Below are 27,917 nucleotides of genomic sequence, written 5' to 3'. Positions count from 1 at the left end.
TTATCACTAGTAATCTCAATTAGCAGATCCCAATAACAGTTAGTTAGAAGGCGTTTCATAGAAATGCATTAAATATTTACATTTAAAAAGTGAAACCTGTTTTTCACAGGTGCTGCCTGTTATCTAATCGTCAGTCATGGAAACCACAACCATCATCAGCAATAGACTCTTCCAGTATGAGTCCCAGTTTACCTATAGTTGATACTCACTATGTAGGAAAATGTTTTAAAAATTAGATTATGTAATGGGTCCAAAATGTCAGCATTGGAAGCCCGGGAGATCCTCTAGTCTGACTACCTTAAAGACCCAGAGCCATTGCTCTGAGATCATCTAGCGGTGTCATGACGGAAAGACTGAGATCCACCTTTTCTTCCTGGTGATTAATCCGCTGTTTTGTCTGTTGTTCTTCATGAATTGGGCTGTTATACTCACAGGATGTGGGGCATTGCTTTTAGTATTAGAGATTCATTATTTTAGGGAATAATAGGAGCCTTTTAGGGTTGGAGAGAAGAAAAAGGTTTACTTAGTACAGCAAATTTGTTGATTGTTTTCAATAAGGGCATTGAAAACTTGGAATATTATTTTTAAACTAATAAAGAACATTGATGTTGAAAGTTTATTGGTTTCTTTTGTGAATGTAGAAAAACAAAACCAAGAAACTGATTTCTAGTCATGTAGTAGATAGAGCATAAATATAAAGGATTTTGCTTTTGAAATCCTTTTAATATTGAGGACTAGTTTAAAATGTAGCCTTACAAAGTAATTTTATTTAAGTAAATGCATTAGGAAAAATCAAATGTAGCTTTTAGCTATCAACTTGAAAGAAAGAAATCTAAAAGTGAATTTTAAAACATTAAGGAAAGTGCCCCTGAAAAGAATGTACCTAATTTTTTTCCTAATCTGGGACTAGCAAAGTACTGTAAGATCTGAAAACACATTAGCTTTGGTGTTATCTAACAAGTCTCGGAGCCCTTTTCCAGGTTTCATGATCATATTACATTTACGGCTTAGAAGGGGTGAGATTGTAACAGTGTCCTGTCCTCCTTTGAACAGCAGCTCAAAGGGGCATAACATGTGGCATCCTTCGAAAGGCACTTGGCAACTCCTAATGGCTCACTGGGAGGGCCACTCACTTTGCTTTTTGCCCAACTGGCTTACTTTATTTATTTATTTATTTATTTATTTATTTAATCCTCACCCAAAGATATGTTTATTGATTTTAGAGAGAGGAGGGTTAAGAGAGAGAGAGAGAGAGAGAGAGAGAGAGAGAGAGAGAGAAACATTGATCGCTTGCCTCCCATACATGCCTGGACCAGGGATTGAACCCACAACCGGAAACCTTTTGGTGTATGGGGCGATACTCAGACCGAGCCCCCCGGCGAGGGCCCTAGTGGCTCATTTTAGACAATTTCTGGCAAGTAAAGTGTGCTATGGGGCTAGCCTCCTGAAATTTGACTTCTTCACTGTCTTAATATCCAGACGCTCTAGGTAGTTTTGCCTTAGAGTCACTAAGAAGCCTTGCTACATTCTGAAAGCAAAATGAGATTATTTAGGATGTTTTGCATGACTGTTAGAGCATGGTATACTGTTGGAGGAGATAAGAGTAAATCTGTGGTATTGATTGAGCTGCTCAGGGTTTTTGCTGTATTATCTCCAACTGCCTGTAGTGTATTTTTAGGAATGGGTGAGAGTAACTGTGCCTGGAATAGAAAAGCTCTCCTGCACCGAGACACGATGCTGGCGGCTGCGGCAGTGTACCAAGGTAAGGGAGCCGGCCCTTCCGCCCCCCGGGACTCACTGAGAAATGTGCCCTGTCATCTTTATCCCTTAACATTGCCAATGCTTTTTCCTTTCCTGTTAAGCACCATCAGAGTTCTTTTTTTTTTTTTCTTTTAATATATTTTTATTGATTTCAGAGAGGAAGGGAGGAGAGAGAAACAGAAACATCAGTGATGAGAGAGAATCATTGATTGGCTGCCTCTTGCACACCCCACACTGGGGAGCAAGCCTGCAATTCAGGCATGTGACCTGACCAGGAATCAACCGTCACTTCCTGGTTCATAGGTCAATGCTCAACCACTGAACCACCCCAGCCGGGCACCATCAGATTTCTTGTCCTCCCTTCCAAACTCAGACCCCATGTCTCCCTATCACTTTCCAAACAGTCCTTACTCCTCCCCTACTGTCAGCTTCTCCGGTGTCGAGGGTTTTTCACAGGAGGCATTTTCAGAATCCCACAAGTTCCTAATATCCATTCTCTTTGGAGGATACGACTTTGGTTGAGCAGATTATTTTTCCTACTGGCATTTTTTCAGACTTTAACCATTGTCTGTCTTTATAGAAATGTACAGAAATGAGGATGGTTCGGTGCCTGCCACATATCAGATCTATTACATGATAGGATGGAAATACCATGACTCACAGGTAACAGTAAGACCAGTCACTTTTCTTAGTGGGCTTATGTTTCCATTTGCTCTTTATTGTTTATTTACTTAGGGTGGGGGATGTTTTTCAATACAAGACAGCATGAAGGGGTTCATTAGGACTACATATTTATCTATTTCTGATGTCTTTAATCTTTCTCATTAATTTCAGGCAAGACCAGCTGAAAGAGGTTCTGCAACTGTGTCATTTGGAGAGCTCGGAAAAATAAACAATCTTATATCACAGGGGAAAAAGTCACAATAAATATTCTATTCAATGTTAATGTGGTCCAGAATTTTCATCCGAGATGGGTAACTTTCACATCCAAAATTATTACATTTTGAAGCAAGAAGCAATATACTAGCTATTTACTAACAGACTTTTCAAATAATTAGAATAACCTAAAACTATCTTTAGTAACCTTTTCAGTTTCTCATGGTTTCTCTTTTCTATTGATCTGAGTGCCTTATTTGCAGATTCTGCCCAAAAGCAAGAAGATATTTCTCCAAAAAAATCCACAAATATGTTCACATAAAAATCGCTGACTTGATGAAAAAACATTATACATGCTGACATTTTATACCTCTTTCTCCTGACCTGTTGTTTCTATAAGAGGACCATAGCAATGGAAATGAGGGAAGGACAAGTTGGTAGATTTTCTGGTGTTTTGGCTCATTTAGAATAAAAACAGACTTTTTATAATGACTATTGTAAGACACTTAAGCCAAAATTATTTGTCACACTGTCGCTTTGTCATGAAGAGAACAGAGATTTATGTACTCTCCAGAGCTATCAGGTAGTTTTTCACTTCAGAAGAGTGTGTACCTTTATTGGATCCTTCCTCACTTGTTTAAAGCATCAGAACTCGAATCTTATTTCTTTTTTACCTCCAGGATCTGAGCAGGACCCCCATTGCCCCCCTTAGGATAATTAAAGAGGCAAAATCACACATAAAAGTGTCTGCACAGTGATAAAAAGTGCTGTTTGTGGTTGGACTTTACTTTGTCATTTCAGCCCTTTGGCACTGTTATTCTAATCCAAGTCCACTAGGAGCGATCACAATCATTTGGAAGCATTTAAGCTCAGACAGCATAGTGTGGGGGAAGAAGGTGGCCATAGAAGGAAGCAGGGAGGAAGCTGGGAAGCACACAGGAGTGCGAGTTTGTTTCTACCAGTCAGTGGTGAGCACTTGGCTGTCCTTTTCACCTAACCGGGCCTGGTCCCAGCTCTTCTTCAGCTTTAGTAATTTATTTTACAGTACTTGCCCCTCTCCCATCTGCCTCCCTCCCTCCAACATACAAGCACTAAGCTCTTCCTGGGTAGGGGCTGGGTCTCACCCTGTACTCCTAGATATTCCATTAAATTTGAATTAAATTATGCAGAAAACACATCCTTGGGAAGACTAAGTTAAAAAGCCAAAGTTTTGTAAGAGAAAAGAAATTACTGTTCTTGCTCTCTTCAGTTAAGAAATTCATCAATATTAGAAGTTGGGATACTCTTGGTAGTCTTTTTGTTTTGTTTTTGTTTTTAACACAAAGGTAAAGAATACCTAGGAAGTAGAATTTGGGAAAGGTTTTTTTTTTTTTTTTAGCTTAATTTTCAGAATTTAAAGGGAGACGAGAACAAAAACAAACAAAAACACCCACCAAAACCTTTGTGTATTAAAGTGCAAACTGGTGACTGAGGAACAGATAAATTCCATGTGTCTGTGTTCCCTAAAGGACATGTGTTTATAGGCATTCATGTTTGTTTTTGAAGAATGCAGACATATGTGGTTACTGCTGAGGAAAGGGACTGTCTATCATCGGGTTTGAATGTCTGTCAGGGGTGCAGTTGGTAGGCAGAAACCAGGAGGGAGACTTGTACTTCTTATCTTTATAAATCATGAAGTTTTTACTGAGGATATTACTTTTGTTTATTTCATGCCAACTGCACATGTGGATGGTGGGGTGGGGCTGGAGAGGAATCTACACTGAGCTATTTCAAAAATAAGCTCCATTGTTTTTTAAAAAAATAAAGGAAAGCCCTGGCCAGATAGCTCAGTTGCTTAGAGTGTTATCCCAGTTCGCTAAGGTTGCAGGTTTGATCCCTGGTCAGGGCATGTATAAGAATCAACCAGAGAATGTATGAATACATGGAACATCAATTTGATGTTTCTCTCTCTCTCCCTCTCTTTCTCTTTAAAATAAGTAAATACAATTAAATAAAGGAATGAAAAATAAACACAATTAGTTGAGGACACTTATTAACACTAGAGGCCCAGTGCACGAATTCATGCACCAGTGGGGTCCCTCAGCCTGGCCTGCGGGATCGGGCCAAAACCAGCTCTCTGAAATCCCCTGAGGGGTCCCAGATTGTGAGAGGGCTCAAGCCAGGCCGAGGGACCCCACCGGTGCACGATCGGGGCCAGGGAGGGAGGTGGGAGGTTGGCCAGCTAGGGAGGGACCGTGGGAGGGCTCTAGGGCATGTCCGGCCCATCTCGCTCAGTCTCGATCGGCTGGACCCCAGCAGCAAGCTAACCTACCAGTAGGAGCATCTGCACCCTGGTGGTCAGTGCACGTCATAGTGAGTGGTTGAGCAGCCTTAGCATATCATTAGCATATTATGCTTTGATTGGTTGAATGACCGACTGGACACTTAGCATATTAGGCTTTTATTATATAGGATGGGTGAAAGTAGTAAAATTAAGTTAATGTCTGCTTGAAGTATTAAGCTTTAATTGTTTGGAACCTTCAGGAAATTAATTTTTCTGAGCTTACCTTTAAAAAATTTTTTTAATTTGTATTGATTTCAGAGAGGAAGGGAGAGGGAGAGAGCAAGAGAAAAACATCAATGATAAGAGAGAATTATTGATCTGCTGCTTCCTGCACGCCCCCTATGGGGGATTGAGCCCGCACTGGCTGGCTTTAGTACCATTTTTATATACTAGGTGGAATTGGTATGGCCTGTATTGTACAGTTTTTATATTCAGTATGTATCCCTTAAGTAAGGAGGGATAAAAGTATTTTACCATGGATTGGCTTCTGTATAAGGAATCCAATTGGAAAGAAATGAATATTAATTGATAACGGAGAAAGAAGGATACTTGGTGCAGTGTTTATTATTTCTTCACCAGAGGCTCGGTACATGGATTTGTGCGCTGGTGGGGGGCGTGGCCTGTGGGGATCAGCCCGCTGTTGGAGTGCTGCTCATCCTGGTCAGCCGAGCGGTGCTCCCACTGTGGGAGCACACTGACCACCAGGGGGCAGCTCCTGTGTTGAGTGTCTGCCCCCTTGTGGTCAGTGTGTGTCATAGCGCACTGTCATTCTGGTTGTTCCACCGTTCAGTTACTGGGCTTTTATATATATAGATAAGTTATTTTAGCCTCTCTTGCCGAAGAAGAGACGTTATGAACTTTTGGGAGGTGGGGGTGTTTTATTATTGTTTCATTAATAATGTGAAGTTTACCTTCAGAAAACTTACAATAAGTGGACCTGCCCTTCCAGAAATTGATATACTTGAATTCTCTGCCTGGATATCTGACAGATTTTTATCTTGTTGATTTAAAATATTAATTTGAAAATAATGGAAGGTATATTGAGCCCTGGTAAGTTGTTAACAGATAAGGAAAGAATGTTTCTGGTGTCTGTAGTGGTTCTAAAATCTATCCACAAATATTTTGACATGGTTCTCTCTTAAAGGTGGAGCCCCAATAAATTCAATAAAAAGGAAAAAAGCAAATAAACTACTATTTCAAACATAAAAATAAATTAATTAAAAGGTAGAACTTCCTTGCCCTCCCTTTGAGTATGAGTTGAATTTAGTGACACCTTTCCAACAAATAGAATATGGAAGTGGAAGTGTGTTACTTCTGTTAGTAAGAGGCATTGCTGCCTCCCTGCTCTGTCTGGGGTTGCTCATTGGGAAAGCCAGCTGCCATTCTGAGAGGGCACTCGGGCAGCACAGTGGAGCGCACCCAGGGTAGAGGACTGCCACGCTGTGGGATGAGCCATCTTGGACATAGACCTTCCAACCCCAGTCTGTCAGGTGACTGATCCCTGCTGACATCTTGATGGCAACCTCAGGAGAGACCCTGAGCCAGAACCCCCAGATTAACCTCCCAAATTTCTGATTCACAGAAACTGAGATAAGAAAAAAATTTTTTTTGAGATAAGAAATGTTTGTATTTGGAGTAATTTGTAAACACAGTAATAGATAACTAATTTCCTCTCTTTGGGAACAATTGGGTGCCTAGCATGTATGACATTGGTACTTCAAGTATAGAACATAGCTTGCTTATTTGAAATTATGTAAAGTCAATATTAACTACCATATTACATTTGTTTTCAGGGAATACTGGCCCTGAGATTCTCTTACCTTGAAGTTTGAGTCCATGGTATCTCAAAATAGAGCTAACCTTCCAAGGTATATTTAGCAAACCTCAAATTTCACTTCCTAGGAATATTAGGATCAATTTTCTGGAAGCCTGATGAGGCTTGTCCAAAATTAAACCAGAGAATTTGAGAACACTCTGGCCTTGAAAATTCAGTGAGCTAAGCAACTGCACGGTTTCCTCAGTCACTTCCCTCTGCATTAGCTTTGGGTGGCTGGCCGCTGGCTATCAGGATGGACCGTTGACACTGCACTTGTTACCAGACTCAGGTGTGCATGATGCTGTGGAAATGGGCTTTGTGCCCTGCTGGCATGGCTCGGTGGTTGAGCATCAACTTATGAACCAGGAGGTCATGGTTCGATTCCCTGTCAGGGCACATGCTTGCTTGGGTTACAGGCTCGATCCCCAGTGTGGGGCGTGCAGGAGGCAGCTGATCAATGATTCTTATCATTGATGTTTCTATCTCTCCCTCTCACTTCCTCTCTGAAATCAATTAAAAAAAAATTTTTTTTTTAAAGAGGGGCTTTTTAAAAGCTAGAGTTGATCCTGTCTTGCTAGCCATGGTTGACACAAGACAGGTAAACAGCCTTCACTTTCAAAGTGCAAATGTAGTCCGTCCAATCTCCAGACACCTCGTACAAGAATCTCGCGAGTGCTCAGGACGTGGTTCCAGGTGTGTCAGAGCCAGCCCGGCAAACAAACAATCGGGAACAGCTCCGATCTAAACTGTGCTTACGCTTAGATTGAGAATAGGAGATTGGGGAGGAAGTTTCCACAGGATCTGCCAGTATTTGCCAAAATAAACACTGGAAATAGAGGGCAGCGCAGGGACTGGGAGTCAGGTGGTCTGGGGTTGGTCCTGGCCCTGCTGGTGCCAAGGCTGAGGCCGAATCCATCTTTCTGGCCTCAGGGTTTTCATCTAAAATTACAGGTTTGGTGCTCAGTCTCAAAGGAGGCCACAGGCCTGCCTTCCAATCCCTAAGGGGCTTTTTCAAACAAAACGTTCCCACCTTCCCATTTTGGTTAATAATCATGGCCTTTGGGAGGGAGTCCCTGTCACCGAGGGAAGCATGGGACACCGCTCTATCATGTTATGGTGTGAGCCGTTGGGCTGGATGATCTCAGCAGCATTCAGTCTGATCCTAGGACTTGGGTCCTGGAACGGAAGAGACAGGGTTCCTTTCCCATCTTTACATGCTCTCAGACTCCATGTTGATGTTTTGGAAACTTTTTCCCCCTTCAGAGTTCACTTGAATTTCATCTGAGGATAAGGTTTGAGGTGAACACTGATTAGCCTTGGGTTCCCTAGTCCACAAAAGGGGTACAGCATGCATTACTGCTGTAAGTATATGGGACATAGTGAAGGGCTCTAGAACCTAAAATATGCAGCGTGGACTGCCTTCTACATTTTCCATGGAAGATGACATTTTCTCTTAGGCACCGACATTTTCCATGGAAGATGACATTTTCTCCCAGTTACTCTTCTGGGTGACAAGGTTCTGACTATAAGTCCCACCTGAAAAGGAAATGCTCAGGCTTCGGGTGGCTGGAGGACCAAGTGGAGAAATAGATAGGGAAGTCCTTTGGGATCTCTAAACAGGTTGTCTGCATCATTTCTTGAGAAGCTAGCTGAGCGCTCATTGTTCTCAGACGCAGCTTATTTAACCTCTCCTAAGATGTCATGAGTTGGTAAAGCCCTCCTTTGAAAGCTCAGCATGTTCTACACCCTTGCCAGGCAGTGTGCCAAGCCTTTGTCACATCCTCACATCTCAGTGTGCCAAGACTTTGTCACATCCTCACATCTCCTTCTAAGGTGGCTAATAGTACCATTATCCCCATTTTTCATGAGGAAACAGGCCTAGAGAGGTAAGTTCTCCAAAGTCACATAAATAAATGTCAGCCAGCATGTGACTTCAGTCCTGTATGTGACAAAGCTAGTGCAATTAACAATTTTATTATGGTGCCTTCTTCTAGAGGTCAAAGCCTTCTGTGAAGTACCAGTCTTTTCCTCTGTTCTCCGTCCTGCCACAACCTTTGTGTGTGGGAGCCAGACAGGTGACTCCATCCACGGTCTCCCACACACTCAGCCCTGTGCTTGAATGTGTCCTTGTGCAGCTGCCTGCCCTCCCAAGTCTTTGTCTCTTTTACGCTAAGCTCAGGCATTCTTTAAGTCCAGCTCAAGTTCACCTTGCTTTCTTGTCCCAGACCATCTTGAACTTTTGTTAGTTCCCCCTCCTTCAGCATTTTTTTTACATCATTTCCTGTCCATGAGTTCTTCCTCTTCAGCTAAATGTTCAGTTCCTTGGGGATTGGCACTCATGCTGTGAATCTGCCGGAGGAGCCTATATTTTATGGCATCTTCCAGACCTAAGGACCAGCAAGCTACCAGGAAGCATCTTGCAAGATCTTGAATCAGTTCTGGGAATCATTAGCTCTACACAATGCTAGGCATTGCAGGGACATTGAATAATTTGAACAGTTTCAGGAAAACCTACATTCAGTTACAGTATCCACACACCTGCAAAATTGTTTATGAAATTTGTCAAGGCAGTTCAGTGCAGTGGTCAAGAAAATGGACTCTGAACCAGTTGTCCTGGCTGTGTGGTCTTGGGAAAGCTACTTGACCCAGTTTCAACGTCTTCTGTAAAAGAGGGAAGATGATGCAGTATCCTCCCAGGAAGGCAGTTGTAAAGAACAAATGAGTTAATACATTTAGTTAGAACAGTGCCTGGCATATAATAAGCATGATATGTTAGCTGTTATTATTCAGAGAGAATGAATCTTAGAGAGGCTTTCAAGAATTAGTGACTGCTGTTGTGATGCTAGCTTACCATTTGTCCTATGTAAAAGTTGCTCTTGCGTACGCGAGTAGATTGATTAGTAAACAGATACTGCTTTTAAAAGGAATAAGTCACAAGACCTCAGACAGCTGTTTTACCTCTATGCCAAAATCCAAATAGCTCTCAAATGTAAGAGATTTGTTCTAATGCTCTTCAGTGAAGATTGAATGCTCCTTTAATAAAAGACACTTTATATTTACCTAGACTTTATTTTCTGATGAATGAAATACAACTTAAGATAACTCATCCTAAAGAATAAAATCCTAATATGCAAATTGACCAAACAGTGGAACGACTGGTGGCTATGATGCGCACTGACCACCAGGGGGCAGACGCTCAACACAGAAGCAGCCCCCTGGTGGTCAGTGTGCTCCCACAGAGGGAGTGCTGCTCAGCCAGAAGCTGGGCTCATGGCTGGCGAGCGCAGTGGCGGGAGCCTCTCCTGCCTCCGCGGCAGCGCTAAGGAGCAGTGAGCCAAGTGGTAAGGAGCAGCGAGCAGGCAGTGGTAAGGAGAGAGGGGTCCCGGACTGCGAGAGAGCTGTCTGACTATCAGCTTAGACCTGCCAGGGATCGGGCCTAACCTGGCAGTTGGACATCCCCCGAGGGGTCCTAGACAGCAAGAGGGCAAAGGCCGGGCTGAGGGACCTCCCCCAGTGCACAAATTTTGTGCACCGGGCCTCTAGTGATGTTATAAATATCCAAATGGCCCTTGCCAGAAAAAAGTTCCTCACCCCTGACTTAATTTCTGCCCTGACAGAGCTCACAGCTGGGCTCATTGGAGACCACAGTGAAACTGACATTGGGTATTTTCTTACAACTAAAAGTACTTTGAGACTCTTAGTGAAGGCACTGTGCCAAATAGGGTACTATGATCCTCAGGTAAAGAGGGCGGGGACCTTGCCTTCATTTCAATGGTGTCCGGTAACAGGCACTCAACTCTAGTTCAAGGTAGAACATGAGATACTCCAGAAAAGAGGTCTGACTGAAGGGCCTCGTGAGTTCAGAGGAGAGAGGTGACATGCAGTCTATGTGCGGTGGGGGTGGGGGCGCCCTTGGGGAAGGCTTCTTTCCTTTTTGCAATCATTCCACCAATTCACTGGGCACTGCGAGGTCCTAGCCATGGTGCTAGGTGCTGGGGTGCTAGGGTGTAATGATGAAAGAGCCTCAGCCATTCAGGGGCTTCCTGTTAAATGGAGCAGAACAAATAAAAATACAGGAGTTCTTCAAATCTAAGTGCTATTCATTTTGAGTGTATCCTAATTTTGGAAATGTTAAAATTTGGAAAGAAATTTTAGAATTAATGAATTAAGGTAGTAGTAGAGAACCCAGAGTGCTTCCTGTGGACCTGACACTGTCCTAAGTGCTTACACGTAGCAATTCTTACTTACTTAATACCAGTGAAAAGCAAATTATATACAGTGACAAGTGGCTTGTACTGAGTAGGCTCTTGGGAAACATGGCGAATAAGTAAGTGAATAAATGAATGAATGAATGAATGAATACTAGGAGGATAAACCTTCTGCCCTTCACCCTTGGACCCTCTGGTGAAAAGAGTTCCTTATCTAAGAACTTAGATCTTTACAAATAAATGGTAATTTCAAAACTTTAGTGTTACAAGGAAACAGCCACTAAGAGAGGTCTCAGTAATGCTCTAAACCACTCATATTTTCAAAGGCCTTGCTCATATTTACTTGGAACAATGAGCTGAGACAGGAAACTTGGGTCACATTGCCCTTGCTCCTATATTTTAGCCAGAGCTGAGATTCAAGCCTGACCTTTAAGATGAGTCATGGGCCTTTTTCACTCTCCTTGCCCATCCTGCCTCCAGTCCTGGGCTCCTGCTTTGCCTGTCAGAGGAGATAGAAATCTGGACCCTTTAGCTTCTATCCCAGGAGGCTGGAACCATCTATGGGTACTCCAAGGGAATTCCACCCAATTCCTGGGTGAGGAGTGTGAGTTGGCCCCTGGCACAGATGCCACAGGAGCTTTTGCTCATTAGGTTTTTGATGTGGTTCACAGGATCAACCCCACAAGAGGAAGGCTCTATGTGTAATTTTTGTATTTATCAGATCTGAGGGATCTGTGTTCCTGCCCTTCCCGGACTTGGCGGTCTCCCTATTTCACTGTGTCTGCAGGAGCCAAGACACCCATTTGTTCTCTTGAAAGGTTGTTAGCATGAAAATTGGCTTGGAATTGGAGTCTATATCCCTGACTCAGAACTAGATCACTAAGATGATAAGTTTGATAAGCCTTAGGTGACTAGTTCCCAGTACCCCTCAAGTGGTCACCTCAACTAAGCAGGAAGTGAAATGATTTCTCAGAGGACAGGTCCCAAGCTTTGTCCATTTTCCATCACAGGCATTTGGGAAATCGTGCAAACTCTCAAGCTTGACAAGAAAATTCTTTATTTAGTGAGTGAACTGGCTCTCATGAGCAGGTTTTTCTAGAATCCAGATCCTACCCGTAGCGATTTCTAAGCAAGTAGATCAGCATACCAACAATGAGGCCAATCGCAAATAAATCCCAGTATTGTCCAAGGGTATCATCCAATTTCATCCATTTCCATCTCATTGTAAACTGCTAGGAAAAGACATTTTGTTAGAAAAAACATCCAAGCCTCCCACTCTATTTAGGGGAATAGATCCCTCCATTCCATCACCCAAGAGTTGCTCACTGGATTTTTTCAGAGATTTCGGACCTATTTGAGACAAACTCACATTAAAAAACAGGATATCTTGGAGCAAATGCATAGTCTCCAGTTTCACGAGAGCAAAGAAGACAGGCATATGAGCGTCGGGACTTGTTTGAGCAGCCATGTCATATAATCTCCTGGCCAAGTGAATGTCCTAGAAATAGAAGAACAGCCCATACTCATTAGTAAACAGAAGCCATTGTGTAAAATATTGTAATTTGTCTTGGGTATGCAGCATGGCTCCCCCAAAGATGTTATGTTCTATTCATTGGAACCTGTGAATATGTTACAGGCCTTAAGATAGAGAGATCATGGTCTATCCAGATAGACTCAATATAATTACCTGAGTTCTGAACCACAGAGTTTTCTCAGGGCTGAGGGCAGGAGAGAAAGTTGGAGAGCTTAGCGGGAGAAGTCAGATATTCTACACATGCAAAGGACTCACGCACCATTGATGGAGGGCCACAGGGAAGAAATAAGAAGGAATGCAAACAGCCAGCAAGGAAATGGGGCCCTTAGTCCTATAAGCATAAGAAACTGAATTTGGCCAACAACCTGAATGAGCTGGAAGGTGGATGCTTCCCAGAGCCCCAGTAAGGAGCATAGCCTACACAGAGGACCCAGTCAGCTCACCCACACTCCCGACCTACAGAAACTGTGGGATAGTAAATGTGTGTTGCTTTCAGCTACTAAATTTGTGATAATTTGTTACAGCAGCCATGGGAAACAAACACAATATCCAAACACTTTCTTGGATACCTCTGGACCCGATATTAGGTATGATTCCTTTTAAAGAGGCAGGAGAACCCTAGACACAGTACAGTTCTCTAAAACAAATAACAATACAGATAATAACAAGCATTTAAAATTCCTAGTTTTCTTCATATGCTTATTATCGCTGATGTTAATAGAATTTGTTTATTCATTTGCCTGTCTCTTAATCCTGAAGGCAAGGACTTGGACTCCTGCTTACCTTTGAATTCCCAGTGTTTTATGATATGCTGAGTACATAGTAAAACTCTGATAATACTAGTAGAATGAATGAATAAACTATTTTGGTTCTCAGGCTAGAATTGGATTCCTCAAAGGACATACTATACTTTTAGGGACTTTTTTTTTTTTTAATACCATTAACTTATGTGATGGCACATAATCATTAAAAAAATGTTTCACCTGCTATGGCTTGTTTTTGTTTGCTTTGTTTTCTAAAGCAATGTAGTGAAAAGGCTAAGCAGAGTTGCTTTTCAAGATTGAAGTGACCTGGGACAGTCCCAGAATTGTACTTTGCTGGGTGCCTGTAGATTATTTTCAAAAGAAGGGGAAGAAGAGAGATTTTTCACAAATTGTGGCCATTCAGTATCTCTTTCTTGTTCCTCTCCATCTCTCACAACTTCATTACACAGAGTTCAATAGTTATGAATCCTTGAGACCTGTGCTAAACCATTTATTGGGCAGTGTCCTCTCTCAGCTGTGTTCTGCTGGTCATTTCTTAAGTTTTCTCAAAGTTTTGTGATCCAGTAAATTGATTTGTAGAGAAAAAAGAATACTCTTGCTTAAAATACTAAAATTCAGAAGACTGGTTCTGAGCAAATCTTCCTGGCAATAGAGAAAATGGATGTCATAAAAAAAACTCCTCTAATTTGTGTCTCTAATTCCAACAAATCCAGTGGGTGTTCATTTGAAAGTGCCCTGCAGATTAGAATGGCATGTCACCTGCCCCACATATGAAAGGCATATTGACTTGAATCGTTCAAGGGAAGGCAGCCTTTTTCAATATCTCAGGCATTCATTCTTATTTGAGACAGGCAATAGTTATTAATTTATTTCTTGAGGCACAAACATCACAATTCAGTCACTAGCTTATACTAAAAATAGTGAGAAGTACCTTTAATGCCCAGGCAGCCTCACAGATTATAGTGAGGGTGGGGTAGGATAGAAAAATATTTTTTTAAAATTCCCAGAGAAAGAAATTTCTGAACACTTGTGGCTAATAGGGTAACCCATATAAAAGAAATTTTATTACTAGATTCTAGAAAAGACTCCCTATTCTTTAGTCTATTTAATAAAAAATCCAAATGGCTCAACTAAAAAATTTCCTCTGAATAGTGTTTTGATGATGACTAGAGTTCATTAAATAAGTCCATTGAACTCCTACCCCATGAACACTTAAACTTTCTGTGGTACATTTGTGTTTATTTTGCTTTAACTTCAGTGATTCAACAGATTATGCAAAGCAATCTACAGATTCTTCTTGAATCCATTTTCTAACTAAAATGTCAGGTGTGCCAATGTTCACATGTTCAAAATAGCTTCTTATAATTCAACTAGAGGCCTGGTGCATAAAATTCGTGCATGGGGGGGGGTCCCCTCAGTCCAGCTTGCACCCTCTCCAATCCGGGTGCCCTCAGATATCCCTCTCACAATCCAGGACCACTGGCTCCTAACTGCTCACCTGCCTGCCGGCCTGGTCACCCCTAACTGCCTCACCCCCCCCCCCCCCGCCAGCCTGGTCGCCCCTTACTGCCCCCGCTCCCCCACTGGCCTGGTCGCCCCTTACTGCCCCTGCTGCTGGCCTGGTCGCCCCCGACTGCTCCCCCTGCCGGCCTGGTCACCTCTAACTGCCCCCCTCCCCCAATGGCCTGGTCACCTCTAACTGCACCCCCTGCCAGCCTGGTCGCCCCACACAGCCTGCTGTTCAGTCGTTTGGTCGTCCCTCACCAACCCCCCTGCCAGCCTGGTCGCCCCACGCAGCCTGCTGTTCAGTCGTTTGGTCGTCCCTCACTAACACCCCTGCTGGTCTGGTCATCCCATGAAGCCTGCTGTTCAGTCATTTGGACGTCCCTCACTAACCCCACTGCCGGCCTTGTCACCCCACACAGCCTGCTGTTCGGTTGTTACTGTTACTGTAACAGCAACCTGGACAATTTGCATATTCCTCTATTATTAGTATAGAAGATACAGAATTCTTCAGCAATAAAGGATCTGGTTTATGAAAAGTATTCAATTACATGATGAAGGAGCCCCAAAGTGCAACAGCAGGGGTGGACCTGGAGATTATTATGCTAGTGAAATAAGCCAGTTAGAGAAAGACAAATACCATATGATCTCACTTATATGTAGAATCTAATGAATGAAATAAACTGACAAATAAAATGGGTCCAGAGGCATGGATGCATGGAACAGAATGACAGATCTCAGTGAGGAGGAGAGTGGAGGGGACAGGAAGAGATTAACCAAAGAACATATATGCATTTATGCATAACCCATGGATACAGATAACAGTATAGGGAAGGCCTGGGGTGGGAGCTGGATGGAGGGGGCAAAAGGGGAGAAATGGAGGGACATCTGTAATACTGTCAATAATAAAGAAGTTTTTATATTGGAACAGGTAATTTTTGAATAATTTATTCTTTTCCTATAAATATAGTATATGCTAATTTAAGGAAACTTTGAAAATATAGATGTGAACAAGTTTTAAAAATCACCTACAATTTCACTGTAAAGAGGTAAGTTCTGATAATATTTTATATATATTCCTCCAGCATTCCAGCATTTATATCTATACTAGAGGCCCAGTGCATGAATTTGTGCATGGGGTAGGGGGGCCATTGGGGGCAGGGCCAGTCACGGGGAGGGGCTGCAGGAGGTTGGCTGGCCGGTCCCACCCCGTCTTGGGGTGAAGGGTGTGATCAGGGACAGGTCAGCCAGGGGGAGGGGCCTTGGGAGGTTGGCCAGCTGGCCATGCCCCGATCAGGCAGGTTCACTGGCTGCAGTGGGCGTCATAGTGACTGGTCATTCCGATTGTTCCAGGGTTATGGTCCCTGGCTTTATATATATATATATATATATATATATATATATATATATATATATCTCCTACATAATAAAAGGCTAATATGCAAATCGACCGAACAGGGAAGGACTGGTCACTATGACGCGCACTGACCACCAGGGAGCACATGCTCAATGCAGGAGTTGCCCCCTGGTGGTCAGTGTGCTCCCACATGGGAAGCCCAGGCTCACGGCTGGCTCCCACCTCCATGGCAGCGCTAAGGCTGTCTGACTGCCAGCATGCGGGGAGTGGGCCTAAGCCGTCAGTCAGACATGGGAACCCCTCAGGGCTCCCGGGCTGCGAGAGGGCGCAGGCCGGGCTGAGGGACACCCCCTCCCCACCGCCAGTGCATGAATTTCGTGCACTGGGCCCCTAGTGTATATATATATATATATATATATATATATATATATATATATATATTATATATACTAGTAGAGATTCTTATACATATAATTTTAATTCAGGAATTTTTCACTTTGGGTAATATTATGTCTTCTGCTTTCCATATATTTCAATACATTTCAAACAATTATACCATGTCCTAAGATATTCCTTTAGTCTATAACAGTGGTCGGCAAACTGCGGCTCGCGAGCCACATGCAACTCGTGAGCCACAGTTTGCCACTCTGTTGACTAATGAGTTTGCCGACCACTGGTCCATAACATTTTATTTTTAACTAGAGGCCCAGTGCATGATTGAATCATGCACGTGTAGGGTCCCCTACACGCTTTCACTTTCGATCGGGGGGAGCTGGGTGCCTGTCTGCTGGTGCACCAGGCCTTTCGGAAGCCTCCGGCTCGGCGGAGGCTTCCGAAAGGCCTGGTGCCGGAGCGGACAGGCACCCAGCTCCCACGCTTTCACTTTCCATCGCAGGGGAGCTGGGTGCCTGTCCGCTGGTGCACCAGGCCTTTCAGAAGACAGGCACCCAGCTCTCCCGCTTTTGATGGTCCACAGTGGGACGTGAGCTCGCTGCCCCAGAGGCCCCTTCTGTTCCACAGCACAGCCATGGCACAGACACTGAGCTCGCGCTGCCGCTGGCGTCGCGAGCTCAGCATCCCGCTGGCCCAATCGGCTAATCCGGCCACCCCGAGTCCCGCCCCCTGCGCCTCCCGCTGGCCCAATCGTGGGCGTAGCGGAGTGATGGTAATTTACATATTACCATTTTATTAGGTAGGGTGGTTGCATAGTGTTTCAGAACAAGGGCTAATAATTAAATACTTATGCTACATGCCAGTCATCACTGTCATTTAGTTAAATCTCATGACAATTCTATAGGGCAGATGATATTATAACCCCATTTTAAAGATGAAGAAACTAAGGCACAGAGAGGTTAAACCACTTACCCAAATTCATGTGACTTGTAAGTGGCAGAGCTGAGATTCAAATCCAGACAGTCTGCTTCTAGCCTGCTCACTTAATGAGGCCACAGAATACCTGATGGAACCACACACTACCACACAATAGTTCAAGTACAGGGTTTCTATTGGGGAGCATTTTGGTTGTTTGTAGGTTTTTTTTTCTGTAATAAAGCTTTACGTACACATTTCCCCCCCCCCCATATTTCTAATTATTTCATTAGGAAATATATTCATTTCAAGAAAGGCTGTGACCATATTTAAGAGGTATATATTCTATCCTGTCATATTCATGAGAGGATCATTTTAAATTTCTAACTTTAACTTGTCCTTTCCAGAAAAGAATTCTATTCTGGTATTTAAGACTACAGTTCTAACTCTCCATAGGTGGTCAGACCAGACAAGTGAGAAATAAAAATGCTTTGTGCCATAATTACTTTTATTTTTGACAGGACTATTTATAATTTATTCAGTATATACAATTTTTGTTGTCCCTGAAGGATCCCCAAAAATGTGTTATCTACTATGTTGCAATATTGTAATTTGTAAGAAATATGTATTTGTTCACTCAGATAACCAAATATATGTGACTGAAGGTCAGGAGGGTTCAAGGTCTTTTGGGGGGGAAGGAAAAGTAGTCTAGAAGATATATAGAGAAATAGTGGCATATCAAGCCATTATAATCAAGGTAGGGTAGGTCAGGGTAAGAAGTCTGGACTTCATTAGGCAATAGAAAGTCAATAAGATTTATTTTTTGGTTTGCTTGCTTATGTTGTGTGTGTGTGTGTGTGTGTGTGTGTGTGTGTGTGTGTGTGTGTGTGTGTGCATGTTTTGGGTGGGGGAGGGGAGAAAGGTAGAGAAATAATGGTACCAAAGTTATTTTTTATTAAGAATAACCTGATAGTATTTTGTTAGATGGATTAACTAAAGTAATGGTTATATCTGTAACAACCCCCCAAATAGCAGCAGCTTAACATATTTAGCATTCCAAGTGGATGCTCCTGTTTAGTGGGGAATTTCCTTCTTGTGATCATTGAGGAACCCAAGCTCCTTCTGCCCCGTGCTTCTGCCTGTCCCTAAAGCCTCTGGGTCTCTGCGTTCAGCCAGTGGAAGGGGAAGCTCCATCTACTTCTCAGCCACCTTAGACCAGAAGCGACGCCTTCACCTTCACTCCCATTCCTTTGGATGTGACAGGGGCCTGGAGATGCAGCCTATGACAAGGAGATACACAGCAGCAGCGAGACCTCCCTGTGGATGGGCATTACAGGGAACTGGTGGACAGACCTATCTCTGCCACAGACTCAAAGGAAAATGCTAGAATGGGAGACTCCTGAGGAGCCTTTACAGAAGTCTATGTGAGTAGAAATTCCAGCCTGAACCAGGATATGGGCAGAAGGAATGGGCAGGAGGGGATGGGCACCAGGTTTTGTCCTAGGTTAAATTTCTGAAGTAATTCTGAATCAAGTATAAATTGAGAAGGAGTTTCATAACAACTTGTGAGATGAATATAGAATTCTATATAGAATATAGAATTTCTAAATTTAGAATTGGGAGGTCATCTCCCAACTTCTCCCAGATAGTTATTTTTTGTTCTCAGAACAATGGTGCAGTCAGCTCTGGGCCACAGTTTAAGTAAAAAACTTACTGAGTTTAATCAGAAGTCAGAAATTGAGGAGTGAGATGCTTTTCAGTGAGGCTATTAGGATAACTCTCCTACATCACCCTAATCCCAATGTTCTTTCCTAAAAATAGATGAGAACCATGACCCATATTTTTACACTGATTTACTTAGAGTTGATTTATATTTCACTTTCTTCTCCCAGTGGGCTTAAATACAGAATCTACGAAACCTGATTCCATACTACACCTTTTTTGATTCTCAGAGAAAGCCTGATAATAATATTATACTCACCTTTCCCACGGGTTTGCACAAGGATTAACTAATAAAGAGGATTGTGAAGTGCCTTCCTGAACAAATGTGTAATCACTGGATGATTTAAGTGCTGTGAACGCCTGTTCTAATTGTTGTTTTGCTTTCATTAACCACCCCTGGAACAAGCTCTGGGCTTTTCATTATCAGCATACTCATTTTGAGGATTAGGAAAGGTGGGATCTCCTTATTAACCTGACTGTGAGATAACAAGATTAATAAACCTGGCACCTTTGTACAGTACTCGGTTATTATTTTCTAATTGTTAAACAGAGGGAATTAATAAAAACAAAGAGCAATGGCCCTCATTAACTAAATCTAAAATTTCCATATCCTGGCCTGAGGTTGAGTACACCTGTGTGCGCCTGTGTGTGTGTGTGTGTGTGTGTGTGTGTGTGTGTGTGTATGTGTGTGTGTGTGTGTGTGTTTACATGTAGAGACTTTCTGTAGAAAAATGTCTGTGAATGAGAGACTGATCAAAGTGCCCTGTGATAAAACAGGAACCGTAACAGAAAAAGAACAGAAAGTCAGAAACTCAGAGAAACTTCAGAGTTTTTTCTAAATGTCTGAAATGTATGTTTTGACAATTGTTATTTAAATTGTGAAGCAAGTGCCTAGGGGGAGCCATCAGCAGTGACTCCAAGGAGGAAAACCCTCTGGCACAGCTGGGGGTGGGGTGGCGTGGGGGTAGGAGAGTTAATTTGAATTTAATCTATGGGGTGGGATCACTTTTATCTTTTATACAAACTACATTCTTCTCACCATTATGGTTGTTTTCCATGGGGAATGATGAAGTAAAGCTTTAATCTTTCTGAAGCTGCCTGGGGCAGGACAGGTATCACTATTCTGTTTTGCAGATGTGGTGACAGTTAGAGGGGAACTGGGTGTGGCTGAATAACAGCCAAAGAATCACCTAATACAGCTATACAATCCAATCCCAATACCTTTCACTTGCCATAAACACAGGAAGCTTTCAGCTTCTAGAAATGGGGAAAACAGACTAGATTTGGGGTTAATATTCTTTCTACTGCTTAGGGTACTGGGGCTGATGAAAAGTGATCAGCCAGCCTGGCCGGTGTTCTCAGTGGTTAGAGCACTGGCCCGTGCACCGAAGGGTGGCCTATTTAATTTCCTGTCAAGGCATGTACCTAAGTTGCAGGTTCAATCTACGGCCCCAGTTGGGGCACATGTGGGAGGCAACCTATTAATGTGTCTCTCTCACATCGATGTTTTTCTCCCCCACACCCACTCTTTCCTCTGTCTCTCTCCCCCACCCTCCCTTCCACTCTCTCTGAAAATCAGTGGAAAAAATATCCTTGGATGAGGATGAACAACAAGAAAAAGTGATCTGCCAAAAGGCCACAGGGCAGCACAGAAAGGCAGGGATCTTCACTGCTGGATTTTAGGACCCGACGAAGGTACTTTGGTTGCAGTGTGGACCATTAACCGATGTCACATAGGAAATTCCCTACCTCTAATTCTCAATTACTGGCACAACTGGAAGAAAAAAGAGAGCATTAAAAACAAACAAACAAAAAGCATAGAAAAGCTGATAACCTCTTATTATTTGGCTCTGGAAATGCAGCCCAGAATATAAACACTGAAGTGAAATATATCCTTGAGCATTAAGGATGACACAATGCAAGGCCCAGCCTTTCCTCAAAAAGCAAGGGGTCAGGCAGTCCTGGGTTCAAATTCTGACACTACTACTAGCCTCTCTGTACTTCAGTTTCTTTTTATTTTTTTAAATATATTTTTATTGATTTCAGAGAGTAAGGGAGAGGGAGAGAGAGATAGAAACATCAATGATGAGAGAGAATAATTGATCAGCTGCCTCCTGCACGCCACACACTGGGGATCAAGCCCACAATTGGGGCATATGGCCTGACTAGGAATCGAACTGTGATTTCCTGGTTCATGGGTCGATGCTCAACCACTGAGCCACACTGGCTGGGCCTGTACTTTGGTTTCTTGATGCATTCATTGAGGACAATTATAGGGCTTACTTCATTGAGTGGTTCTGTGATTTAAATAATAAACTAATTCCTGGCTATTATCATTATTGATATTTAATACCTTTCTCACCCAGTCAGATACCAAAGCCCTCTTCTGCCTTAATTACACTTACTGTGTAAGTGATTTACCCAATATTTCCTTGTTTTGTTAGCTCTTTTTCTTAATGAATATGCCTCACCTCCTCAAGTCAGATGTAATCTTTGAAGGATGGAGATCTATTTTCTTGGGCCTCTCCAGAGTGCTGAGCACTGTGTCATATACACAGAAGGTGTTTCAGAAGACATTTCTGGATTAATGTCACTTCAGTGTCCACCTCTAACCTCATTCCCACTTTCTCCTTGTTACTAAGAGCTTAAGAGTCAATGGAAAAGGTCACTAGGTAGAAGGGAGTCGGGGCAAGGTCCACCAGTATTTCTTGAAAGAAGCATGAATTTATAAATCAAATTGGCCAAGCCTAGATTTAGTCTACTCCGTAGTTATGTCCTTGGGCATAAATGTAGGAAATAACTTCTACCTCAGAGGGTTCTTAATAGGGTAAGTAATATGTGTTGGCACATGGGATGGACTTAGCAAATGTTAAGTCTTTTCCTTCCTTTCTCTACATTTTGATGACATCAATGAAATGCAAAACATTTATAAATTGCCCCTTCCCATAGAGCCGCCATTACCAGGTTTGGGTTATTACCAATACAATTACCTTTGCGGTACCTAAACCGTGTTCATACATGTAGGCCAGATTGAACATGGCTTGTGCGCTCTGGTATTTATGGGCTGCAATGCTGTAATGTGTGGCTGCTGTTTGATAGTCCTTCTTAGTCCCATAGCCATAGTAATGGTAATCTCCAATTTTCACTCTAGCGAATGCATTGCCTGGTAGAAATATTAGAAAAAAACATAAATGATTCATGTTCAGTTCCTAGCAACTCAACCTACAATATATATATAAAAGAAAAAATTTACACTCAGGATCCAAGAATCAGGATTAGTTATCATCTATGGAACACAAATATAACACTCAATGCTAGCCATCTTCACTATGGGATAACTCCCATGGTATAGTACAAATATTATTAAAGAATAAAAATTGTGCCCTAGCCGGTTTGTCTCAGTGGATAGAGCATCGGCCTGGGGACTAAAGGGTGCCAGGTTTGATTCTGGTTAAGAGCACCTACCTCGGTTGTAGGTTCGATTCCCAGCCCTGGTCGAGACTCATGTGGGAGGTAACCAATACATGTATCTCTCTCACATTGATGTTTCTCTGTCTCTCCCCATGCCTTCCACTCTCTAAAAATCAATGGAAAAATATCCTGAGTGAGGATTAACAACAACAAAAAGAATAAAAATTGTGAATATTATCTTTTAATTTTTTATTTCCCCCCCAAAAATATGTTATTAATTTCAGAGAGGAAGGGAGAGGGAGAGAGAGATAGAAACATCAATGATGAGAGAGTATCATTGATTGGCTGCCTCTTGCACGCCCCACACTGTGACTGAACCCACAACCCAGGCTTGTGCCCTAAATGGGAATCAAACCATGACCTCCTGGTTCATAGGTCGACGTTCAACCACTGAGCAACGCTGTCGGGGTTTAATTTTTTTTTTTTGAAGATAAGTCACTCTTGGGAAACTGGACCCTACCCGTTCTGTCCTTAGATTCACTTCTGAAACTCGACTCTTCTGCATCATCAGTTTCCTCCTCTTTCCTAGATCAATCCCATCAGTCATTCAAACTCACTTGGTATTTTCTATGAAAAAAACCCCTTTCTTTCTCCCATGGTGTCTCTTTCTAACTACTCCCATCTTTCTATTCCCTTCATACTAACCATCTCTAAAACTTCACCTCCCCTCCCATATACTCTTCAACCCACTCAAATCTAGCTTCTGCCCCTCCTCCATGAAATGGCTAATTTCAAGGTAGTCAATAACCTCCATTCAGCCAAATCCATTGGCCTCTTCCCTGTCCTCATCTCGCTGGACCTCTAAGCAGCCCTGGAATCACTGGATCTATGTTCCCAAGCACTTTTCTCTCTTGACATAAATGACCATGCATCCTCTTGATTTCCCTTTTACCTCATAAGCCTCCCTTTTCGCACCCTTGCCTGACTCCTCTCTCTACCCAACTTCTAAATTTTGGAACATTAAGGGCTTGTTATTCAACTCCATTTTCCCCTTTCTTCTCTTCCTTCTTTTCTCTTTTCTCTCCTCCCCCAAACCCTCCTTTTTCCACTACTCTCCTCTATCTCAACTCTTCCTCTAGGTAATCTCATCTAGTTACGTGGCTATCTTTATGTTTACTATTCCTGAATTTATTATCTACAGTTCTATCTCTTCCCAAGCCCCGTACTCTTATAATTGCCTTATTGACTTCACTACTTGGATCTAAAACTTAAAACATCCAACAGAGATTTCTAGTACCCTGCTACCAGGCTCCCTCCCCTTCCCCCCACACCCCCCTCCCCCCTACACACTCATCAGTTTCTTCCCTATTTCAGGGCCAGCACCACCAATGTGCAGGACATGAATCTAGGATAATTATTTCTAATTCTTTTCCCTGACTTCCATTATCAAATCCATTCCCAAGTTGGTTCTACCTCTAAAACCTACTTATTTCTTATATTCTCCTCCACCATCTAGTCCAAGCCTGGAGTACTACAATAGCTTCCAAAGTGTCCTTCTATTAATCTATTCTCCATACAACAGCCAAGATGATCTTTAAAAATATAAAATTAAATCATGTTATTCCCCTGTGCTAAATCCCCCCAGCGCTTCAGTTTGCACTTGGGATGATTTCCAGATGTCTTACCTGACCTACAAGTCATGCCTTTTCTGCCTCTCTGACTAGCTAGCCTTCTCACATGCCACTTTCTTGATATCCTCTAGCCTTCTTAATATTCCTTAAACACATTTGAGTTCATTCGTATGATCTGACGTATATCACTAAGGGCTACAGGACTCCTTCCAAATTCCATTTGGCCTAGTGCAATGCCTAAAATCCTTTGGAATTGATTATTTTGGGTACTGAAGTTCTTTTAATCTTTCAGAATCCTCTATTAAAATGTAATACCACAAGCCATCTTTAGCTCTTTCTGAGTAGAGGTAACGTCATACAATCCTTAAGCTGCCAAGACATTAGATATCAGGGTTTGCTTCCCAGGTACTTCAAAATGTACAGGTAGCTGGCAGCAAGACCTTACAGAAGTGATGCCCAGAAGAGGGGTCTGCAGGGACCTAGAGAGGCAAGAGGCCCCAGGAGCCCTTTGAGAAACCCACTCAATCTCTAATTTTGCCCAAATCTGCCTTCCTTTGACTCCAAGATTCCTTCTGGGCCATAAACCAAAAGGACAGGACTTCTGTGTACTTCTGAGCTGTATAAGCAGTAAGCAAGACCCCTGAGGTCTCTAAGAATAGAAGGCAGTGAACAGCAGGTTCTCCATAGGATTCGGCTGCACTCTAATTAGGGAGATAACTGGGGGCATGGGGGGATCCCGACAGGCTCCCAGGGGTCACTTGACAAGGGTAGGGATTTCCCCTTCAATTTCATAGTCACAGGCGGTGGTGACTTAGTACTGATGGCTCACCACTCTCCTCACACACAGTAACTGCTGAAAGAAGCACCACCAGTGACTGATTAGAAACTTTCATTATCATATTTCCTAACTGATTAGAAACTTTCATTATCAGATTTCCTAACCTCAAGGGAGCAACATCTTTGGGGACACTCATGCCTGACCTCTCTTGTGACAGGTAATTATTTTTAGCGGCCTAACATTCTTATATTGGTGAATTCTGTTTAATATTAATGTCCCCTCATTTTCTTTTGTGTATGTGTATCTGTCTTTTTTCCTTTTTATTGAATTTATTGGGGTGACACTGGTTAACAAAATTATACAGGTTTCAGGTGCACAATTCCACAACACATCATCTGCACACTGTATTGTGTGTTCACCACCCCAAGTCAAGTTTCTGTCCATCACCATTTATTCCCTCTCCCCTCATTTTCAATGGCTCTTTTCCTTGGTGCAATTTTCACACCATTTCCTGGCTTTGAATAAACAAGTATTTGTTGAAATTGGGCTAATTTGCCATAGCTGAGAGGTTGCTGATGTTGTTTCCCCACTCCAAACAAGGTCTTTATTGCATTTAGAAAATATAGACTTCTTTTTTAGGGAATTTCTCACTAAAATTGACTGGATGGCTTGCTGCTGTGTTACCAGCTCAGCTGGGTGTGAGGAGGCACCACTGTGACTTTTTCTTCTGCCTCATATTAACATCAGCTGAGAATCACTTTTTATCCCATTCCCTTCTTGTAGAAAAGGGTGATTTGGCTTCAGCATGATTTGATTTTAAGAAACTTAATTGGAAGCAAAATTGCTCTCTTACTGCAAGAGAGTTCCTCACATATCCAAATGCCAACAGTGACAGCTTTGCAGTATCTCTCAGCTCTCAGTAATATAAATGTAGGGAAAGAATGGAATGAGACATAGTGATGCAAATGCCACTTGTCAAAGCTTCCCCACTAATGCTATCTTAACATTCCTTATTGCATGTGAGCATGTGATCCCTATAAGCAGGGCTCCAGGAAGGGAAGAGGATCTGGCCAATTAACTCTGTGTTGTTTTTTGTTTGTTTGTTTTCTGATGCTAACATGCTAATGGTTATAATAAAGATCTGAAGTTTGTGGCAATCATCAATGTGATATTTTAAAAGAGAAGTCAAGCAAGTCTTAGATCTGTAAATAATTTTACCTATAACCTCATTGAGACATAACATAGACCACACTTTTGATTAAATTCAGAATAAAAACCTCAGCAAATGAGTGAATGAAGAAAATTGGTTTCTTGAGTAAAACTGTCATGTGTCAAATAACTGTTCTGGTGCCATTGAGACAGAGCCACAGAAAAATTCATATGGTTTGTTAAACTGAGACTTGGAAAATAACAAAGAAAAGAAAATTTTGGAAATGACCTGTAACCAAAGGCTGATCCTAACATCAGTACAATCTGAAGTACCACCTACTTGTACACCTCTTTGCCTATTGCCCAAGAACTCAGCTGAAGCAAATCAGATGAATAATGGTGGACAGGGAACAGGTAGGTGCTCATTTTTATCTGGTTCTATACCTTGAATGGCAGCTCGATTCCACAGGAGAAGTGCCATTGGATACATCTTCTCTTTTTCAATAATTTTAGCCTTTTCTAAAAAAAAGGAGATATTCCATTAGGAAGACTTAAAATACTCCTGTAGTGAAATCATATATGAATATGTATGATTAGGGAATTTTAACTTATCTTACTAGATTCCAAAATGAATGCTGAATTGCTTTGAGCTACTTCATACCCCATTTCTGCAAGTAGTGCATACTGAACAAGGGAAGAATCTATATCACCATCCTTATAGGCAAAGTATGCTGTCAGGAATTTCTCAGCCCAGTGTCCTAGTTCACAGACACCTTTATAAAGCTGTATATGGGAAAAGAAATCAAGCAGATTAGTTAGATAATATACTTCTTTCCAGGTAAAAGATAAATGACATCAGTCTTCAGCTCCTGCTGGCTGGTCAGGCAAGCATTTCCAGTCTAAAGCATGGCTTTTGCAAATTATTTAGGGCTAAGAGTTAATTCCTTTCATAGACTCAAAGATTATAGGTACATTTTTTTATTTTTTATTTTTATTTTTATTTTTTGGTCTTGAGCTGAAACTTCCTGAGGCTCATTTTATGTTTTGTAATGAACTTTCCTGACTTACAGGTGATTTGGCAGGACAAGACTACATTGACTTCTGTTTTTTTAAAAGGGCCTTTCTGGGCACTGCTGCTCTGAAAGGGCGAGTTATAAGGTCACAGCTGATGTGGAAAGGAGGGAATGAAGGGAAGAAAGTGCCGGGGGCTGTAGGTGACATAATCACGAGGGAGCTCTGTGAGTTCTATGGGGACAAATGTCAACTTAGCTGAATAGCCCTTATGTAACCAAAAGAGGTTAGCCATACATAATTCATTAGGAAGTTGGCAAAGGAGCAAATCTAAAGATAGATTATTAGCTGGCAGCTTTTGAACAGAGTTTCAGAGGGGCCAGACTGCAACATGGATATATTTATATTGGTGCAGCTGAAGGATTTAATAAATCAATGAAGGGCATTAAGGTCCTAAAAGCATTCTTTTGAAAAGTACATCACTGGCTCAGGCTGAAACAATTCACTTTGTCAACCAAATCATCAAATACCTAAAGACCCTGCTTTTTGGGAGGAAGTGAACTACATTTTCCAGGCTAGATCAAGCCTTTTGATTCCCAAACTGCATTGCCTAATCCCACTGGAAGTGCCAAATTGTCCTGGTGATTTGATTGAAGGCTGAAACAGCGCTCCTTAACTGCATTTGAGGGAGCTCTGAACTTGATGAAAAGCCAAATGCAAGAGGAGAGGGATCATTTCTTTTCCTCCATTTCCAGCTTGAGTTAC

The 27,917-nt window shown here is 42.3% G+C and overlaps 2 protein-coding genes across 9 annotated transcripts in view; one reads left to right on the top strand and one right to left on the bottom strand.

Annotated features, from left to right (window-relative positions):
• The window catches only part of NDUFAF5 (NADH:ubiquinone oxidoreductase complex assembly factor 5), a 32,942-nt gene extending 30,007 nt beyond the window's left edge, over positions 1-2,935 (top strand). For 4 of the 7 annotated variants that reach the window (XM_079783751.1, XM_079783754.1, XM_079783753.1 and 1 more), the window contains 3 exons: positions 1,679-1,762; positions 2,342-2,424; positions 2,596-2,935. In XM_079783751.1, the coding sequence (XP_079639877.1) occupies positions 1,679-1,762; positions 2,342-2,424; positions 2,596-2,688 (260 nt within the window). In that variant the 3' untranslated portion in view covers positions 2,689-2,935. Of the gene's footprint in view, positions 1-109; positions 1,636-1,667; positions 1,763-2,341; positions 2,425-2,595 lie in introns of those variants that run through there. The other 3 variants (XR_013814159.1, XR_013814160.1, XR_013814161.1) reach the window with 3 other exon arrangements.
• A 9,158-nt stretch (positions 2,936-12,093) lies between these two features.
• SEL1L2 (SEL1L2 adaptor subunit of SYVN1 ubiquitin ligase) overlaps positions 12,094-27,917 on the bottom strand; it is a gene marked incomplete at both ends in the record, with an annotated part of 105,210 nt that continues 89,386 nt past the window's right edge. The window contains 5 exons of one of the 2 annotated variants that reach the window (XM_079783475.1): positions 12,094-12,213; positions 12,354-12,482; positions 22,163-22,335; positions 26,586-26,660; positions 26,759-26,924. In XM_079783475.1, the coding sequence (XP_079639601.1) occupies positions 12,094-12,213; positions 12,354-12,482; positions 22,163-22,335; positions 26,586-26,660; positions 26,759-26,924 (663 nt within the window). The remainder of the gene's footprint in view (positions 12,214-12,353; positions 12,483-22,162; positions 22,336-26,585; positions 26,661-26,758; positions 26,925-27,917) is intronic. The other variant, XM_079783476.1, reaches the window with a different exon arrangement.

Source organism: Cnephaeus nilssonii, assembly GCF_951640355.1.
Source record: "Cnephaeus nilssonii genome assembly, chromosome: 11".
Classification (NCBI taxonomy): Eukaryota; Metazoa; Chordata; class Mammalia; order Chiroptera; family Vespertilionidae; genus Cnephaeus; species Cnephaeus nilssonii.
The sequence above is the reverse complement of the archived record's forward strand: the minus strand, read 5'-3'. Positions and strand labels throughout refer to the sequence as shown.